At 40.7% G+C, this 16,820-nt stretch overlaps 1 protein-coding gene across 15 annotated transcripts in view; it reads right to left on the reverse strand.

Annotated features, from left to right (window-relative positions):
* TTLL5 (tubulin tyrosine ligase like 5) overlaps positions 1–16,820 on the reverse strand; it is a 278,708-nt gene that overhangs the window by 167,125 nt on the left and 94,763 nt on the right. For all 15 annotated transcript variants that reach the window (XM_040641619.1, XM_040641627.1, XM_040641626.1 and 12 more), the window contains 6 exons: positions 14,437–14,594; positions 13,196–13,502; positions 8,782–8,902; positions 5,689–5,835; positions 4,486–4,589; positions 1,768–1,895 (listed from right to left, as the gene is read on the reverse strand). In XM_040641619.1, the coding sequence (XP_040497553.1) occupies positions 1,768–1,895; positions 4,486–4,589; positions 5,689–5,835; positions 8,782–8,902; positions 13,196–13,502; positions 14,437–14,594 (965 nt within the window). The remainder of the gene's footprint in view (positions 1–1,767; positions 1,896–4,485; positions 4,590–5,688; positions 5,836–8,781; positions 8,903–13,195; positions 13,503–14,436; positions 14,595–16,820) is intronic.

Consider the following 16,820-nt stretch of genomic DNA (forward strand, 5'->3'; position numbering starts at 1 on the left):
AGGTTGCTCTTAACACGTGAACCCCAGAATTTCCAGGGACCCATTTGTACAAACAGATGCTGACAAGACACACTGTCAGGGCTTCCCCACTGCTGTGAGGGGCAAAGTTACCATCTGAACGCCAAAGTAGGCCCGCACCTCCCTAGGTTAGAGCGCTTTTCTCTACCCCAACCTCATTATAAGAACTCCTCAGCCTCTTCAGGCTCTCTTCCTCAACACTGTTGCAGGAGGTTTTCAGAGCTCCCACCAACCTTCTTCCTACATTTGCTCACCCAACTCTACTAGACAATAAACCTTATGACAGCCCTGGTCACTGTATACCTAGCAACTACCACAATGTCGGACACACAACAGGTGCTCAGGAAAAATGTGTAAAAGGAATGAATAAACAGATGAATCAACTAGCTTCAGAGCTTAGATAAGCTAGGACTACTCAAAGAAGAGGGCTGGGCAGGGAACTTCTAGAAATATCATTCGCTTATACAGTGAGCTCAATATAAATAGGCTTTTGTAGACTAGCCTCTGAACCGAAACAGTTTTTAAAACATTAACACTGTTTCGTTGGGAAAACTCACTCCACATTTTAAATGACCAATTACCCTCACTATGGTAGTCTTAACAGCAGGGAACGAGTCTCGGTCTTTGAATTTAGTGCTTAGCATACCGACAGAATTGGTGTAGATTTCCTACACTTTACACTTCCCATTTAGATTTCAAATGAATCTTACTCTAAGGCACAGAGCTTTGTGTATAACAGAACATCACTGCTATTTTTTGATCACAGGACATGAGTTAGAGAGTTCAGTCCACATTAATTCCAAAATCCCCAAACACGGAGATCCCCCGCAGTGAGCTCTTTTAGACATGCAGGGGAACATTCTGGGCTATCACGGTGACTGCAGAAAGCTAAAGGCATTAAGGATGTGGGACTAAGGATATTAGACATCCCACCAGGTATGGAATAATCCCACCCAGCAAATTCTTCTACCCCAAATGCCAATGCTGCCAAGCCAGAGGAAGCAAAAAACTTAAAAAGAATGGGAAATAACCATTAGGAAAGGCAGAAGAGCATAGATTAAGAGCACAAATTTTGAGTGGGGCAGACGAAGGTTCAAATTCCTGTCACACTGTACCGTGAAGGGGACCCTTAAGCAAGTTACTTGGTCTCTTTCAGCTTCTGTTTTCTCATCTGTAAAGAAGCTGAATAATAGCACCCACTCCATATGGTTTTTAAAAGTAAAAAAAAATTAGATCACGTCCAGCAAATTACAGTAAAATGAGCACTCCCTTAAACGTTAGCTATTATTAGCTTGTCTTGAAAAGCTCTCTGCTGTTAATTTTCGTGAAAAAAAAAAAAATCAGACTACGTCCCTCTTGTTTTGAGGACAAAAATGGAATGCCGCCTCAGCCCCGACCCCCACACTGCAAAATTTCACCATCTTGGTGTCTGTTAGTGCTTACACAGCACATGATTCTTTTTTTTTTTTTTTAAAGATTTTATTTATTTATTCAACAGAGATAGAGACAGCCAGCGAGAGAGGGAACACAAGCAGGGGGAGTGGGAGAGGAAGAAGCAGGCTCATAGCGGAGGAGCCTGATGTGGGGCACGATCCCATAACGCTGGGATCACGCCCTGAGCCGAAGGCAGACGCTTAACCACTGTGCCACCCAGGCGCCCCACACAGCACATGATTCTTGACTCTCTTTGGCATGTCTCATTTTTTCACTTGTTCTTCTTATTTTTCATTAATAAACCATCATACTTACCACCCTTTGCCCCGCTATCAGAATAACTGTTGCTGTTTTTAGAACTTTTTGAGTGAGTCCCCAGGAAGACACTTGCAGACTTGTTTTTTTGGGTATAAAAAGTCAACACCTCCTCCAGCTCAGCCTCACTGAAACGAGGAGAGAGAGTATGGTCAGAACAGGAAGCTGTTCTGGAAAATCTTTCCACCAGATTTTAGTCTGGAAATGGAGTCAGCTGGAGAAGGGGAAAATGAAAAGTACAAGCCGAAAACTCCCTATTAATAGATGGTTAAATAGGAATACAAACAAAGCAGTCTAAAAAAATTAAAGCACGATGAGGCTTTCTTCATCCCAAAGTGAATTTTCGAGATGCACTGTCCAATACGGTAAGCAGGAGGCATATATGCTGATTTAAATTTAAATGGATTACAATTAAGTACATTTAAAGATTCTCCTCAGTTAGACTAGCCACATTTCACATGCTCAGTAGCTACAACACAAAGTTCTATTGGACAGCCATGTTCTACATCAGAGGTCAACAAACTACAGACTTTAGGGGGTCAAACCTGATGAGCTGACGAGCAACGTGTTCTTGTACAGCTCCCTGCTAAAAAACTGGTTTTTATCTTTTTAGAGAAGAATATGCTATGAAGACCACAGGTATCCTACAAAGTCTGAAATACTTATTACTGGGCCCTTCGCAGTTTGCCCAGCCCACTTCCAGATAACTGAAGTGTATTCCTTAAAGGAGCCACTTGTCATTTTACTTACCTATGTCAGAAATAAGGAGACCTACCAGGGTGACGATGGAAGAGTTGCCTAACCATCTATACGATGAAGGAGACTGAACTAGATGGTTCTAGGACATTTCAGATATTGAAATTACACGCCCTTTATGAACATCCACAAAATGGAAAGTATAAGGAATGTGATGAAGGCCCACAGGATTCTTCCAGTAAACATATTATGCATGGATTTTTTAACACCTGTGGGAGGTTCTCAACGGCCTTCCGCATTTTTTTCCTGGAGCCGGGCTGTATTCCAGACGAGCAGCCTTTAAAAAGGCAAAATATTCCTGCATTATCACAAAGAACCTAGATCCCATCTTCAGAACACGCTGTAATGACAACCTAGGAAACCGCTTCTATGAATCTCAGAGCAAACCCCACGGTCTCCAGAGTAGTGAAGTGCCACAGAGTAAGCACCTGAAGTACCTATTAAAGATCCACATGCAGTTGAGGTTACAAATGGGTGATTGCCTCTGCCTGTCTGTGGGTTTTATCTGGCCCTTCACAGAAAGGGCAAGGGAAAGGCTGGTCACAATACAAACTGCTTGATGCCTCCTCTCTTAACCTTTGCCCACTTCATAATCTGTGTTTCCTTGCCTGCCTCCTGCAGGGATCTGGATTTACCAACTTCCATGGAAGGATCCATGTGCCACCCCCAACGTAATAAACAAGCCGATGCTAGAAGAAATTTCCAACAATCATCACTTAATGTACACGGTAATAAATACGTTCCAGCATATTTTATTTCTAACTCGATATAATGTGTTTTAGTACCAGTAATTCATTTTTAGCATCTTAGGCCTGGTAAGGGAATACACATCACTTTTCAAAAAAAGTGGCTTTTCTTTTCTTTTTTTTATATTGTAAGGATCTTGAAGATCCCTAGGAGGAACTGAATATTAATCCTTTAACTTTTAAAGTAGAGTCATTTTCTGAACATACTCTAGTTTTTCTTTCCTATTTTTATAATGTTGATATGAGAAATCATTTCTTGCTTTGTTTCTATACTTGATTATCAATCATATAACTCAAGACCCAAGAATGTCAACAAAATAACATTACACTACTATAAACGCCAACAAAATGATGTGTTTGTTTCTTGTGTGTTTTTAAGCACATGATAGTGAGGCTATACTTAGGTCTGTACAAAGTCTTAAACACAGATCATATTATCTTGGCGACTGATAACCCACCACCTGATTTAACTTCATAAACCAGCAGATAATCGATATTCTCCTGCTTTTCTCCCCACAGTGACTTTGATGGTTGAAGACTAATTAACGGGATTATACAGATGTTTTATCCTTTACTGAGTACTTCTGTATGACTCTCTGTTTTAGAAAAAGGCCCTCCAGTATGAGTCTTACAAAATTTTAAATGAAATGCCTTTGTTACTCTTTCCTTTGGAAATATACTGTAAATGGACAAAATGGTCTGACTGATTTATATCAAGATAGAGCTGAATGCTGAGATTTTCAATCCTTAAAGGCTAATTCTACCCATGAAGGACTTGTTCTATTTTATATAAATTAGGCGTAACCCTCACAGTGCTGAGAAAGTGCCAATTCCTCAACCCACTCAATGTAGGCAAAATTTGGTCATCACTACTGCATCAGTAGGTCAGGGATAAATTCAGATCCAGTAAACACTGGAAGCCTCTAACTTCAACTTTCCAAAGGGCTCTCTCAGCATTTCAAGTGGGGTGTACTTTGAAGGCTGTCTAGAAATACAGCCCAGATACCCAGCAGCAGTGTTTTGATAACTGAAACCATGACAACAACAACATAATTGGCTGAGATATGGAGAGGCCAGGCCTATGAAACTCTTTTTCTCATTCTGAGAGTGATTTTACTCACATCTATATGTTAGAAACAAGGAAATATTGAGAACTGAATGGGACAGTATGGCAGATAGAATAAGAGAGTTTTTATTAATCAAGAGTATCTTCTACCTTGCTTCCCTGATGAACTCCTGAAAGCTTTCTGTATTCACCCCATCTTCCTCTTCTTCTTCAAGTTTCTTCTTTGATTTCTTTTCAGCCATCTGTTCTGTTTCCTACCCAGTTCCCAACCCACACAGGAAAACAATAAGATAAAACGGACTCCTGATAAATGCACACTTCATCATCTGGTTTCATTACCATTGGGCTAATTTGTCTTTATAGTAAAGATACTTACTTCCTCCATGTACTTTTGCCACCTATAAATTTGATACATTATTCTGTCATTATTTCATAAAACATTTTGGAATTTCCAAATAAAAGTTACAGAATAAATGTAAATTTTTATCATGCTTTCTGCCCACATAACCCATTCAAAAAGAACATTATAGTAGCTTAATAACATCTGTGCTCACACTTGCAGCTTTAACAGTATGACAACAGAGATACTGTATTTTGTTAGAATTAGGGAGAGGAAAGATAGGTCTTGGAAGGTACTCCTATACCAGCAACCAAACTGAGTAAATTCTTCACTTAGATAAGACATACCAAATTCTCAACAGGTCTAGACTAAATTGCAGCTATCGATTCGGTATATCGATATTCTACTAATCATTCCACACATCTTTACAAATGCCATTTAAATTTCCATGTCTCAGTTTTCCCTTCGCAAAATGACCATACTTTTTTCTCCCAAATACTGGTATTTCCAAAGCATTCTAAGACCCTTTGGATATCAGGTGCTTTGTAAAATATTCTAAGTAGTGTATTTCCTGGTGTGGGTATAACATGATGTCACTGTTTAAGATGGTCTCAAATACAAAGTATAACTCTCTCAGGAAAGAAGATTACATCATTCTATTAAATCCACAAGTTAATTTGCTCTCAAATAGTCAATTCACCACTGTCTACAGGCATAATAATGACAATGCAAACTCACATAGTCCAGGATTCATCTGAGATACAATAGCACGCAAAGGGAATATGCTTTTTGATAAGCATTAACTATGGCCACTGGGCTTTCAGAAGTAATAAGTAGCTTTTCAGGCCAGCTAGGTTAAGGAGCGAGGTCCAGCTCCCTGTAACAGTTACACACAAGGGCTGACAACACTAGAAAAGAGAAGGACCTCTCCGCCCAGCTGGACCCAGGCCTCTAGCCTGCTGCTCGTAGTGTATGGCAATCTAAAACACAAGAGTAAGAAATAAACCACCTACCTTGTTATACACAATAATAAAATCACCCAGTTGGTGGGCCAAGATTCTTCTGCGTTCCAGAAGTGCCAAGCGTCGACTGGGTAATACCATCCTCAGTGAGTGCTGGAGGTTACTGGACGCTCGTTTAAGGAAGCGAACCACTAACTCCTATTAAGAGTCATCAGGGAAAAAAAAGCAGGGATTGTACTAAGCAACAGAAGACAGGCTACGAAGGGTTTAACCAACAGAGATATAAGAACAGGTACATGATACATTTCAACAAGTAAGACCCAGAGCAAAAACATAAGGTATAAGGAGGATACAGAAAGACAAAACAAAAGAAACTTACTCTTTCCTCAATAAGCTGGCAATCAGAAAATCAAAATACATATGCAAATAAATATATATTAAAGAAGTAACTGTAAAAGTGCCACAACTCACATGCAAATAGTACTATAATAATTCAAAGTGTAGATATCACTTCTGATAGGGTGATCAGAGAAAGCTACTTAGGGAAAGTAGTTTTCAAGGACAGACAGTGGAAATTAAATCCATGGATGAAATCATCAAAGGTGAGAAGGAAGAGAAAGAACACAGAAATATTCATACTTAGAGACAGGAAAAAGGAGGAAGAATCAGAAAAACAAAAACAAAAAACCCATGGTAGAAACACCAGAAATTTACCCAAAAAACCCAAGGAGAAAAGAGTGGCAATGGAAGCCAAGGGAGTTAAAAGCTCTGTGGCAAAAGCTTCCAAGAGACCAGAGCTGAAAAGGACCAGGACCAAGACAAGGCCATTATTTCCATTGTGAGATAACTTCAAGAGAACACTTTCAGCACAGGAAAGGGAATAGAAGGAAGAGGCTAAGAAGAGCACGGGTAATAAAGAATAGAAGCCACTCATTTAAAAAAGTTTAGTGATAAAGAAAAAGAAAGAACCAATACTCTATGTGTGAGAGGTGGTGGCTTCTTTTTTCCTTCCCCATGGGGAAGGGGGTTCGTGGGGGGGGAGCTGAGAGGAAAGTCATTAAAGGGTACAAAGAGTACATCTCACTTGGCATGGGGCAAAGGATTTGGAAATCTGAGTAGACACCAATCAGATCATTCACAGTATGACAAATGCTTCCAAGAGAGATTTTTTGAGACCAAGGGCCTTAAAGAGAATTGTTTCTTCCCTCCCCACTCCCCCACAACGTGATAAAACTGATAGATTTGAGGACCTTCTATTGATGCGCCTCCCGTGAGTTATGTGATAAAGAATCTCTAACCCTAACCTGAGGCAGAGAAGACAATTCGACCCCTACCTTCCTCGTCAACAAGACCACCACAATCATCAGGAAACGGGTTAGGGTTTGCTCTCTAGCTAGATTTTCAAACAGGAACGCACAGAACTGGTATTAAGTTTTGCAGTGATGATCCCAAGTAGTCTCGTAAAACCCCCCTCGAAAAGCTGTGTGAGTTCCAAGCCAGCGCCTGCAGGGTTTGTTCTATTCAGAGCTCTTTTTTCATTCCTTGAATTTGATTTTGGTTCATTGTCTTTTGTTGCCAATTTACTCCAGCATGAAGAAATAGCGTCATAACCAGAGGCTGGATTTCACGGTTCTACTCTGCTGTCTTTACTATAGGGTGGTTTAAACTGTTACATTAAAACATTATTTTTTCACAGTGGAGCAGACAAACTGACTCTCAAAAGGCAGTTTCAATTTTCCACTTGGAAAGAGCAGAGCTAACATTTTCCACTGATGGTTGAAGGATTATTCACAACACACAAGGTTTTATCTCTGGGTTGTATTGGCCACTTTAAATTCACAAGTTGTTTTCTGGGATTTCCATCATGTTTTATAATAAGCCTGGCATATCGTATGCCTCTTGTATGTGGAGAACTGAAAATTATCGTAGGGTCACCACTGAGTTGGACAAAGGATGCAGCTTTCTCAGACTTAAAGGTTCCTCTCTTGGGGGTGACAGAACCTGGTGGTCAAAAGGCTATAGAAGGGCTGTGGCTTCTTCCATAAGCGTTGACCTTACCAAGGAGCATGAAGTTCCCTGTCATTCCAATTCAAAAAGAAAAACCTTGCTAGAATACTAAATCCTAGACATGTTCAAATGACTGATACACAGCAAATTATTATACAGTTTGTTTAGAGTCGTCTAATAAGAACTTCATAAAATTTCAACTAGTGGAGAAATAATGTTAAAATGGAGGATGGTACAATCTCAGAGAGGCTATGATAAAGTGTTGACTTTCACAGGGTTAATGTGACACCCTCCGGACAGAAAACAAATGCCTTGTGATGCACGGAAACAACGAAAGAGCAAATAATGTATAATTGTAACCTGTGCGTTCCAGTTCCAGTATCACCACACACAGCCTGTGGGACAAGAGGCAAATTACATCCCTGTTCTAGGTCTTTGTTGCCTCAGCTACAAAATGGGGATGACAGCGTCTAGGTCAGAGTTAATGCAACGTTAATGGGGATGGCAGCGTCTACGTCAGAGTTAATGCAACGTTAATGGGGATGGCAGCGTCTACGTCAGAGTTAATGCAACGTTAATGGGGATGACAGCGTCCACGTCAGAGTTAATGCAACGTTAATGGGGATGACAGCGTCCACGTCAGAGTTAATGCAACGTTAATGGGGATGGCAGCGTCTACGTCAGAGTTAATGCAACGTTAATGGGGATGACAGCGTCTAGGTCAGAGTTAACACAACGTTAATGGGGATGACAGCGTCCACGTCAGAATTAACACAATGGGAAAACTGAAGAGTTAGAGAGCTCTAAATTGTTCTTCTTTTTGAGGGCTTTGCACGGGGCCTGACATCTAATGAGCAATCAATTTCCATTTTTAGGATGAAATAAACTGATGCCCTCAACACAGTGTGATGAACATGGCCCCAGATCAAAGATTTACTTCACATTAAAGTAAGAGAAATCTATAAACTATCGTGTGGACCAACTCTTTCACCAGAAGACTATATTGCTCTTTACCCTATTTGGGAAAAAAAGAAGAGGAAGAAGAGGAGGAGGAGGAGGAGGAGGAGGAGACGACGACAACGACAAAGAAGAAAAGAAACAGGGAAAGTAAAAAGGTTCCAACAAGAAGAGCCTCACCATCTGTTCATCCTCTTTGGCAGCCCAACTGGCATTGAACGTTTGACCTCCACTGTCTTTCATCAGGCGAATTTGAACATGCTGGAGATAGGCAGAGAATGCTATTCGGGCCTGCACTTTGCTATAGAAATCCAAAACAACATACCGTTACGAGACAGAATGGTAAGCCTACCAGATGTGTACTTGCCTCAGTCAAAGTGCACTGTGAGGATCCTCCTACTAGGATGGCTAAGAAAAACGAAGCCCATCATCAGTCACTGACTAAAGATCCCTTCCACGGAGTACCTGAAATTTCTTTTTTCTATTAAAGAATCCTATTTATTTTCTCATTATTAACATGGGAGAAAAAAAATCAAACAAGAATAGGAAATCAGGTTTCCTACTCTTATACCTTATCTCTGAACTTTCTAGCAACTTTCTTGTGGGAAACGGCCAGGAAAAGTACTGAATCTTCACAAGAACGTTTACATTAACGTAGAAAGGTTTTTCTGCGTTGGAGGCCCTTATGTACTTATCAGTTGGTGCAAAAGTATGCTTTTGCTATGGCAACTAATATTTCTGGTGTGCAAAGGCCTCCGAAGCAGGAAAGAGATAAATCCTACAAAGGAACTTTTGAGACCAAATTTTAAGGTCATGCTTTTCTCAACTACAAGACAGGAATGGCTGGAGCCCAGAACAAATGAGTGAGGTCCAACAGAGTTTGGCATAGATGAACTGACAGGCTGGGACGAGCCCAGATGTTCAGTGGGAAAAAGAAATCTTTACATATAATAAAAAGCACCTCAGCGACATCACTGAAAACCCCAGCGGGTTTCTGCTTGGTGGTCTAGGTTGGAAATAAGGAAATCTGTTCAAGCTATGGTTTAGAAGACAGAAATACCAGAGACACATTGATGATTTTCACTTCAGCTGCTAATTGTAGCAGATCTGTTTTCCTTCAGGAGAGATTTTGGTTACTTCAGCTGATCGGCCTTCTGACACTCCAGCCAAAATTACATCAGCGAAGATTAGGGCCCAACACAAACTTTGTTTACAATCCTCACACATGCAATCACTGAATGCTTTCTACTCACTGTTCCTCCAAAGTTAGGATGAAGGACTTGTCCAGAGTAAAGTGGACATCTAGGTCTAGGTCTAACTTCTACATATGTGGTGGAGGGACTGAAGGGGAGGGGAGTTAGGTTGAGAAGTAGATTTGCTCTTGAAGGTTTAATACAGAAGACCTTCAGAGCGTAAAATGTAAGTCAGGCTGTATCTTTTTTACTAATGGGGACAGTTTATGGGAGTACAGTATGATTTTGAAAAAACAAATTTATATCTTCAAATGTTTCTCAACGAGGACAACACTTAGATTCTTATTCACCTGGAGACCACATGTCACTTTCCCCTCAACCACTCCCATAAGCCTTACCTCCACAATAGATTATTTTCAAGACAAAATAAGCAAAAAAGATTCTTAATTTTGGTCCACAAATTCACCTGCTATCGAATGAGGCAGAAATACATCTCCAAAGTAGAATACCTGATTTTATTAATTATTCCCGTAATGCTAAAACATGAAGGTCTTTTGGATAAGGGAATTATTACTTTGGAGTTGAGATTTCAATCATTATTTTGTTGCAAATCATTGCCACAAATCAAATGAACAAGTACTGAGTTTTCCATTTCTATAAACCTTATCGAAAGGACCCAGGGTTGTTCATTCTGAGACTGGCCCTAAAATACTGTACACATTGCTCAGCTAGTCATTTAAAACAAACCCAAAAAGATGAAAGAATGAAAACCAGAATGATTTATACCTCCAAATCCCCTATTTTTAAAAAATTAAGCTTATATGGATCCTCAGTATAAAAATTACACAACTAAAGGCTAGAGCCGAGAGTCTCGAATCCTTGCCATGACCTCCCTGAGACCCCTCAGTAGCCACGGAGATGCCCCACAGAATGATGGGTAGCTCCAGGGAACAGAGTCTGAAAACCACTAATTTGCATTAACACACCAGGCAACTACAACAGTTTACTCATTGAAAGTCAGATCCATGAGATTTATGAAGAAATAATTTATTTCTACAACAGCTAAGTAGAATGTTATTGCTGGAAAGGGTCTTAGAATATAGTCCAGTGGTTTTCAAATGTTCTATTTCAATTCAGTGGAATCTTTTTTCCCCTCCAGAAAGCACAGTTTGAAAAACATTTGTCTAACCCCATACCTTGGCCTAAAGGAAAAGGAAACTGAGGCGTGGAGAAGCTCTCTGAGCAGCTCATGATCACACAGTCCGTTGGTGAGCACTTTGGTGTGCTCCCCGCTCAACAGAACTACTGCCATTCTCCGTGACACTTCCAGACCTTAACTCGATCTCCCCACTCCCCTAAGCCCCCAATATTACCCACCACCCTTGCAATATAAGAACTGACCTCTAACAGAAAATAAAGGCCAAAATACACAAATACCTAACCTTCCTCCCCTTCCACTTCTAGCTACTGCATTCATCCCCATAGTGCTTTCTTTCTGACTTACAGGAAGAGATACCCCTCCAGTGGTCTCTTTCCACCTTCCTTTAGGGCCCTTCCTATCAATATATCCATTTCTGCATCTCTAATCCTCTTTCCTTTTTTTTTTTTTTATGATTCTATTTATTTATTTATTTAGATAGCATGAGCAGGGGGAGGGTGGAGAGAGAGAGAGAATCTCAAGCAGACTGTGCTCTAAGTGGGGAGCCCGATGCAGGGCTCAATCTCATGACCCTGAGATCATGACCTGAGCCAAAACCAAGAGTCAGACGCTTAACCGACTGAGCCACCCAGGTGCCCCTAATCCTCTTTCCATCAAACCCTTCCCCTAGTCTATAAATAAGTTCCAGAATCCCCATCTTTAAAAAAAAAAAAAAAAATCCTTTTCTCTTAGCTTGCTCTCACTGATGTGTTCTCACCTCCCTTTCACTGCCAAACCGTCTGAAAAAGTTGGTGTGCACTTGCTTTCTTATTTCCACAACTCACGATTTCTCACAACTCACAAACTGGCCCTAGGTCAGAAATGCAGGAGTCTCTTTTCACTCTTCATGCTCTCTCGGGCTGTCTGAGGCAGACGACAGCTTGGAACTCTCATTCTGGAACTTCTACCACACTTCTAGGCTGATGCTTACCTCTCTAACTGCTAGTTTCTGTGTCTTTACTATTAAACACTGGTTTTCCCCAGCGCTGAATTCTCCTCCTTTTCTCCTGTCTGTGCTTGCTGGACTAAAGTGAATTGGACAAGCTCATCCACTCTGAAGTTCCCAATTATCAACTGCCCAATTCTGTTCAACTCTGACCTTCAAAGCTGTATCTTCACCTATTCACTGAACAACTTCATCCCAAAGCCCTTCAACCTCACTGTGTCCCAAATGAAACATATTTGTATCTTGAAACCAACTCCTATGCTCCTTATATTGACTGACGGCATCGCCAAGTTGCTAAGTTTGGGAAATCCAGCCTCTCTGGAGTTCTTAAATCTACAGAGACCAAGGCCTGCCAATTTGAACTTGCAAATTTCATTCAGTCCATCCCATCCTCTCCATTCTGGTAACCATGGCTCTGGTCAAGGCCTTCATCTTCCTGGCTCTGGACTATTGTGACAGCCCCTAACTCGCCTTTCTGCTTTTCATTCTCCTCTTATCAATCACTGACCCACAATGCCCCCAGAATTTACCTTCTAAATCAAGATCTGACCATATCATTCATCTGCTTAAAAATTATTCATCTAGAAAATACAGTCCCAGCTCCTCTTAGAGCGCTTTATGATCAAATGACATCCATTTTTTTTTTGTCTTATCTCTTACTGCACCCTTCTCTCCATGTAACTACATAGCCTAGCACAATTCCTGCACAGAGCATGTGCTCAATAACCCTCTGCTGAGGGGCTAAATGACTGACTGAACCATCACATCTCCCTGCCTTTATTCCCTCTACTGGTACTCCTGCACACACCTGTCACCTCTCAGCCCTCCTGACATCCTGCTCATGAGCTCAAGCCTGGTTCAAATACTGTCACCTTCCTCATGTCCCTCGAGCCTTCCCAGGCAAGACCAGTCCTTTCTCTGTGTCCTAAGAGCACTTCGTCTGTATTGGGGCCCCCGCTCAGTAAGTATCCCTACACCAAACTGTGAGCCACTTGAACTCTGCGCTTTTAGTGACTGACACTCAAACCCAACAAGTACTTGTTGGGCCAGTGAGGCGTGGGTTTGGATCACAGCTCTATACTTGGACAAACAACGTCTCTAAGGCTCAGTTTCCTTAATAGTAACAATAATAATAAAATCACAGTCATTACCTCCCAGGACTGCTGTAAGAAAAGGAAAATGGCTGCCAAGCCACCAGCACAGTACCTGGTACACAAGTTAACAGGTTTTACTATCATAATTACCAAAGGTACATACCTGAGATTGCCGTTATCTTGCAGAATCTGCATCAGGTTAAATTTAGGCTCTGGCTCCTGAGTCTCAATTTTGCAGCACTGTTCACCTGTATTATTCCATTCAGAAACTTTCATGGCATTTTCTTTGGGTGAATTTTCTACCATAACAGTCAATGAGGGGGTGTATTTGGCTTGATCTTCTCCAAGGGGCCCTGCGGATTCCTCCTGGGAAGCCTCCTGCTCTTCATCTTCATTGTCTAACGCGACCTCTTCCTCCTCTTCACTCTCTGTCTCAGTTTTAACATTCATTTCAGCTGGCTGAGTGATCACTAAATGCGAAGAATCACTAATGTTGCTGAAAAAAGGATTAAATTTTCCTCTCTCCCAATACCTTCCTTTCATCTTTTTTAGTAAAAACCCATCTCTAAGTCAGACCACGAAAAAGGCACAAAACAAACAGCATACACGTCACTCTCCAGTCTAAAGCATTCTAAAAACCCACCTTCAAGTTTCTCAGCATAACACCGATAGCTCTCTCACAACTTCGGGCAAACATCTGGGTAATCTCTACAGTGTGTTAGAGGTTTTTAGAAGGGTACATTTTATGGAGGTACAAAGAACAGGGGAACAGCTTTCTATCCTACATTTATTCATTATCTTTCTCTTTCACCAGCTTGGAAGGTCTGTGAGGACAAGGACCATATCTTTTTTATTCACTGATGAAACCCTAGTGACTAACCTGCCTGATACAGGTGCTCAACAATGGGGGGGGGGGGCAGTCTGTCAGTGACAAATAGACCTAAAATTGGGAGAATCTGGGAGATAAAGAATTTCCTCCTTGCCTGTTCATGGTTAAAATATTTATACCATTCAGCAATGTCAAGGGATGAACTAGATTTAATACCTAATCATGAAAAAGCTGAACAATAACGCTCAGGATTCCATTAAACTTGAGCTAAAGTATTTCTTTATATTGTTATATTTTTATACGTCAAGTATTTCTAGAGTATCAGCTAGTTATATGATGCTGAAGTAAGAGCAAAAGCCAAAACCGTGTATGCTTCACTTATTCTCCAGGACAAATATTACAGAACGGAAGGTTTAAAAACTTATAATCCTTTTGAAATTAAGTTTCAGAGAAAAAGACTGTACAAAAATATTAAGTGTATGTGATTGGGAAGGTTCTGATTCATTAAGAAGCTGATTAACTCAGACTGGCAAGACACGGACAATGGAGTTTGGCGTAAGCTCACCAGCAGGTACCTGGGTATTTTGGCCTCATTGCCCTCAATCTGCCACTCCGTCGTCGACGTTTTCGCACCTCCAAAGACAGGAGCTTCCTCTCATAGAGAGCAGCGTGCAGTTTGGCCTTTGAATTCATACTCTCTACCTTTAATTCTGGTGCTCCGTCAGCAGCTAGTCTATGGAAAAAAACAATATGGTAGCTCCAGCCTTCCGAAAGTTCTCTCCTTTATTCCAAGGCTAAGCTTGACAGAATTCTGTAACCAACAACAGGCTAGATATGGTACCTCTAGTGAATTCTAAAAGGTTTGACAGATAAATGGGAATACTGGAATCTACATTAAAACTTCACTAATGGCCTGTCTGAATTTGTTAAATGTTCTGAACAAAAATATATCTGAAGACAGTGTTTAAGTGTTTTTAAGTATCCAGTCATACTGGCTGACTATTTACTGCAGAGCCCATAAAGTGCTATCTAATCCCTTATACCTAGAAGGACTGGGAGACACTGGTATCACTTTAATTCTTAAGCTGGGTGGTGGCTAGAGGTGTTTGTTTTATTGTTACTCATTATAATTTACTCAGACTTACACAAATATTCTTCTAATGTATACAATGTTCAATAAATGCAATATCTAATGTATAAATATTTAATAAATAAAGAGGTTCAGACAAGGGGAGGAATGGCTGATACCTGTGAATGTGGTAGCACAGAGCTAGACTTGTGCAGGAAGTGTCTTAGGAAAGTTACCAAGGCCTTGAGCCTCAAGCATTCCAACAAGAGGAACTCCTCTCTTAGAGTCTACTTAGTTACATGGGGAGGTGGGCAGAGGTGGTAGGACCTCTCCAGATGTTAAGTACAGGTCAAGAGTTAGAGTCAGAGGCACAGACAAGGGAAGGCATCAGATGCTGGACAAAGCCAAGTTCAATCAGGTCATGAATGGGAAATGGGATGGGAAGGTGATGGCAGCAGCTACATTAGGCATTAAAGTAAGATAAATCATAAGTTAGGGAAGTGACTGGTATCAGGCCCAATCCAAACAAGGACCAGGCAAAGTACTGCACAGGCAGAGGTAACTAGGTCAGCAAAGAGAGAGCAGGATCTTGGTCATTGGATCAGAAAAGAAGTATCCATGTCAGTGTCTGAAAGCAGGCAGCTGACTCTGTATACTCAGAACTTAAGATCTAACTGGTTGGCTCTGAATTCTCTCAGAGAATTGAACTCCCTAGAACTCAAAGTGTATTCCCTTTGAGGTCAAGGAATCATCCTCATTTCTCTGGGAGTTTTCAGTCTTTGACAATAATGGAAAGGCTGTGTCTTTTGGTCTCTGTAGGAGTTTTAGGGATCTCTGAGTGGATAAACTATAGCAGGAAACTCGGCCAAGAATAGGGATGGTCCTGACACATGGGGGCAGAAACCAGAAGCAAATTAATAAACTTTAAAAATAGTTCAAATCCAGCTTACCATCGTCCCAACAACTAAACACTGCACCACCACCCCCAACACACACAGTTGTGAAAAGATTTCTAGCCAATTAAATAATAAAGAAAATGACGCAAATCCAACACTTTAAAATAACAATTGTGAACTAAGAAACCATGAATAGAGCAACGAATTCTAAGTAGTACAAGGGATGGAGGTAGGGAATGATGGAGAAAGCGTGATAAACTCTTCTGATAAACAAAATTATGGTTCTATGGGGGTAAGGACTATACTTGTCTTGTTGACCACTGGATCAGAGATGCCCATGAGACTGCCCAGCACACAGCTGACATATCATGAATATTTTTGGATAAACAACTGAATTCCCTATAAATAAGATGCAACACCTTTTAGCTACATCTACCTCATTTTATTTTTCCAACATTTTATTATGAAAGTATTTACACAAACAGAAAAGTTTTAAGAATTGTACAGCAATTCTTGGAGTACCCACACCCTAGTTCCTGCAATGAATATATTGCTATATTTGTTTCAGCACATATATCCAACCATCCCTTCTTCTATTCATCCATCGATCCATCTAATTTTTAAAGCATTTCAAAGTTACACATAGAGGTCAGTGCACTTTACTTCTAAATGCTTCAACATGCATATCGTTAAGTCACTAGAGTTCAGTATTTGTTTTACAGGGCTTTTGGTGTCTTGTTTTTGTTTTGTTTGTTTTTTGGTGAGCTAACCACTATATACAGTGAAATATCCAAATATTAAATGCCCACTGATGAGTTTTGACAAATGCCTAGAACTATATATAACATGAACTCTAATGTTACTACCCCTCAGAAAGTTCTCATGTCCCTTCCCAGTCAATCCCTCCCTCACACTCCTAAATAGACCACGGTCTTAAATTTCTTCATCACTTAAGTTTGCCTGTTCTAGAACTTCATAAAAATGGAATTACACA

The sequence above is a fragment of the Ursus maritimus genome, unplaced genomic scaffold (assembly GCF_017311325.1).
Source record: "Ursus maritimus isolate PB19 unplaced genomic scaffold, ASM1731132v1 scaffold_25, whole genome shotgun sequence".
NCBI lineage: Eukaryota > Metazoa > Chordata > Mammalia > Carnivora > Ursidae > Ursus > Ursus maritimus.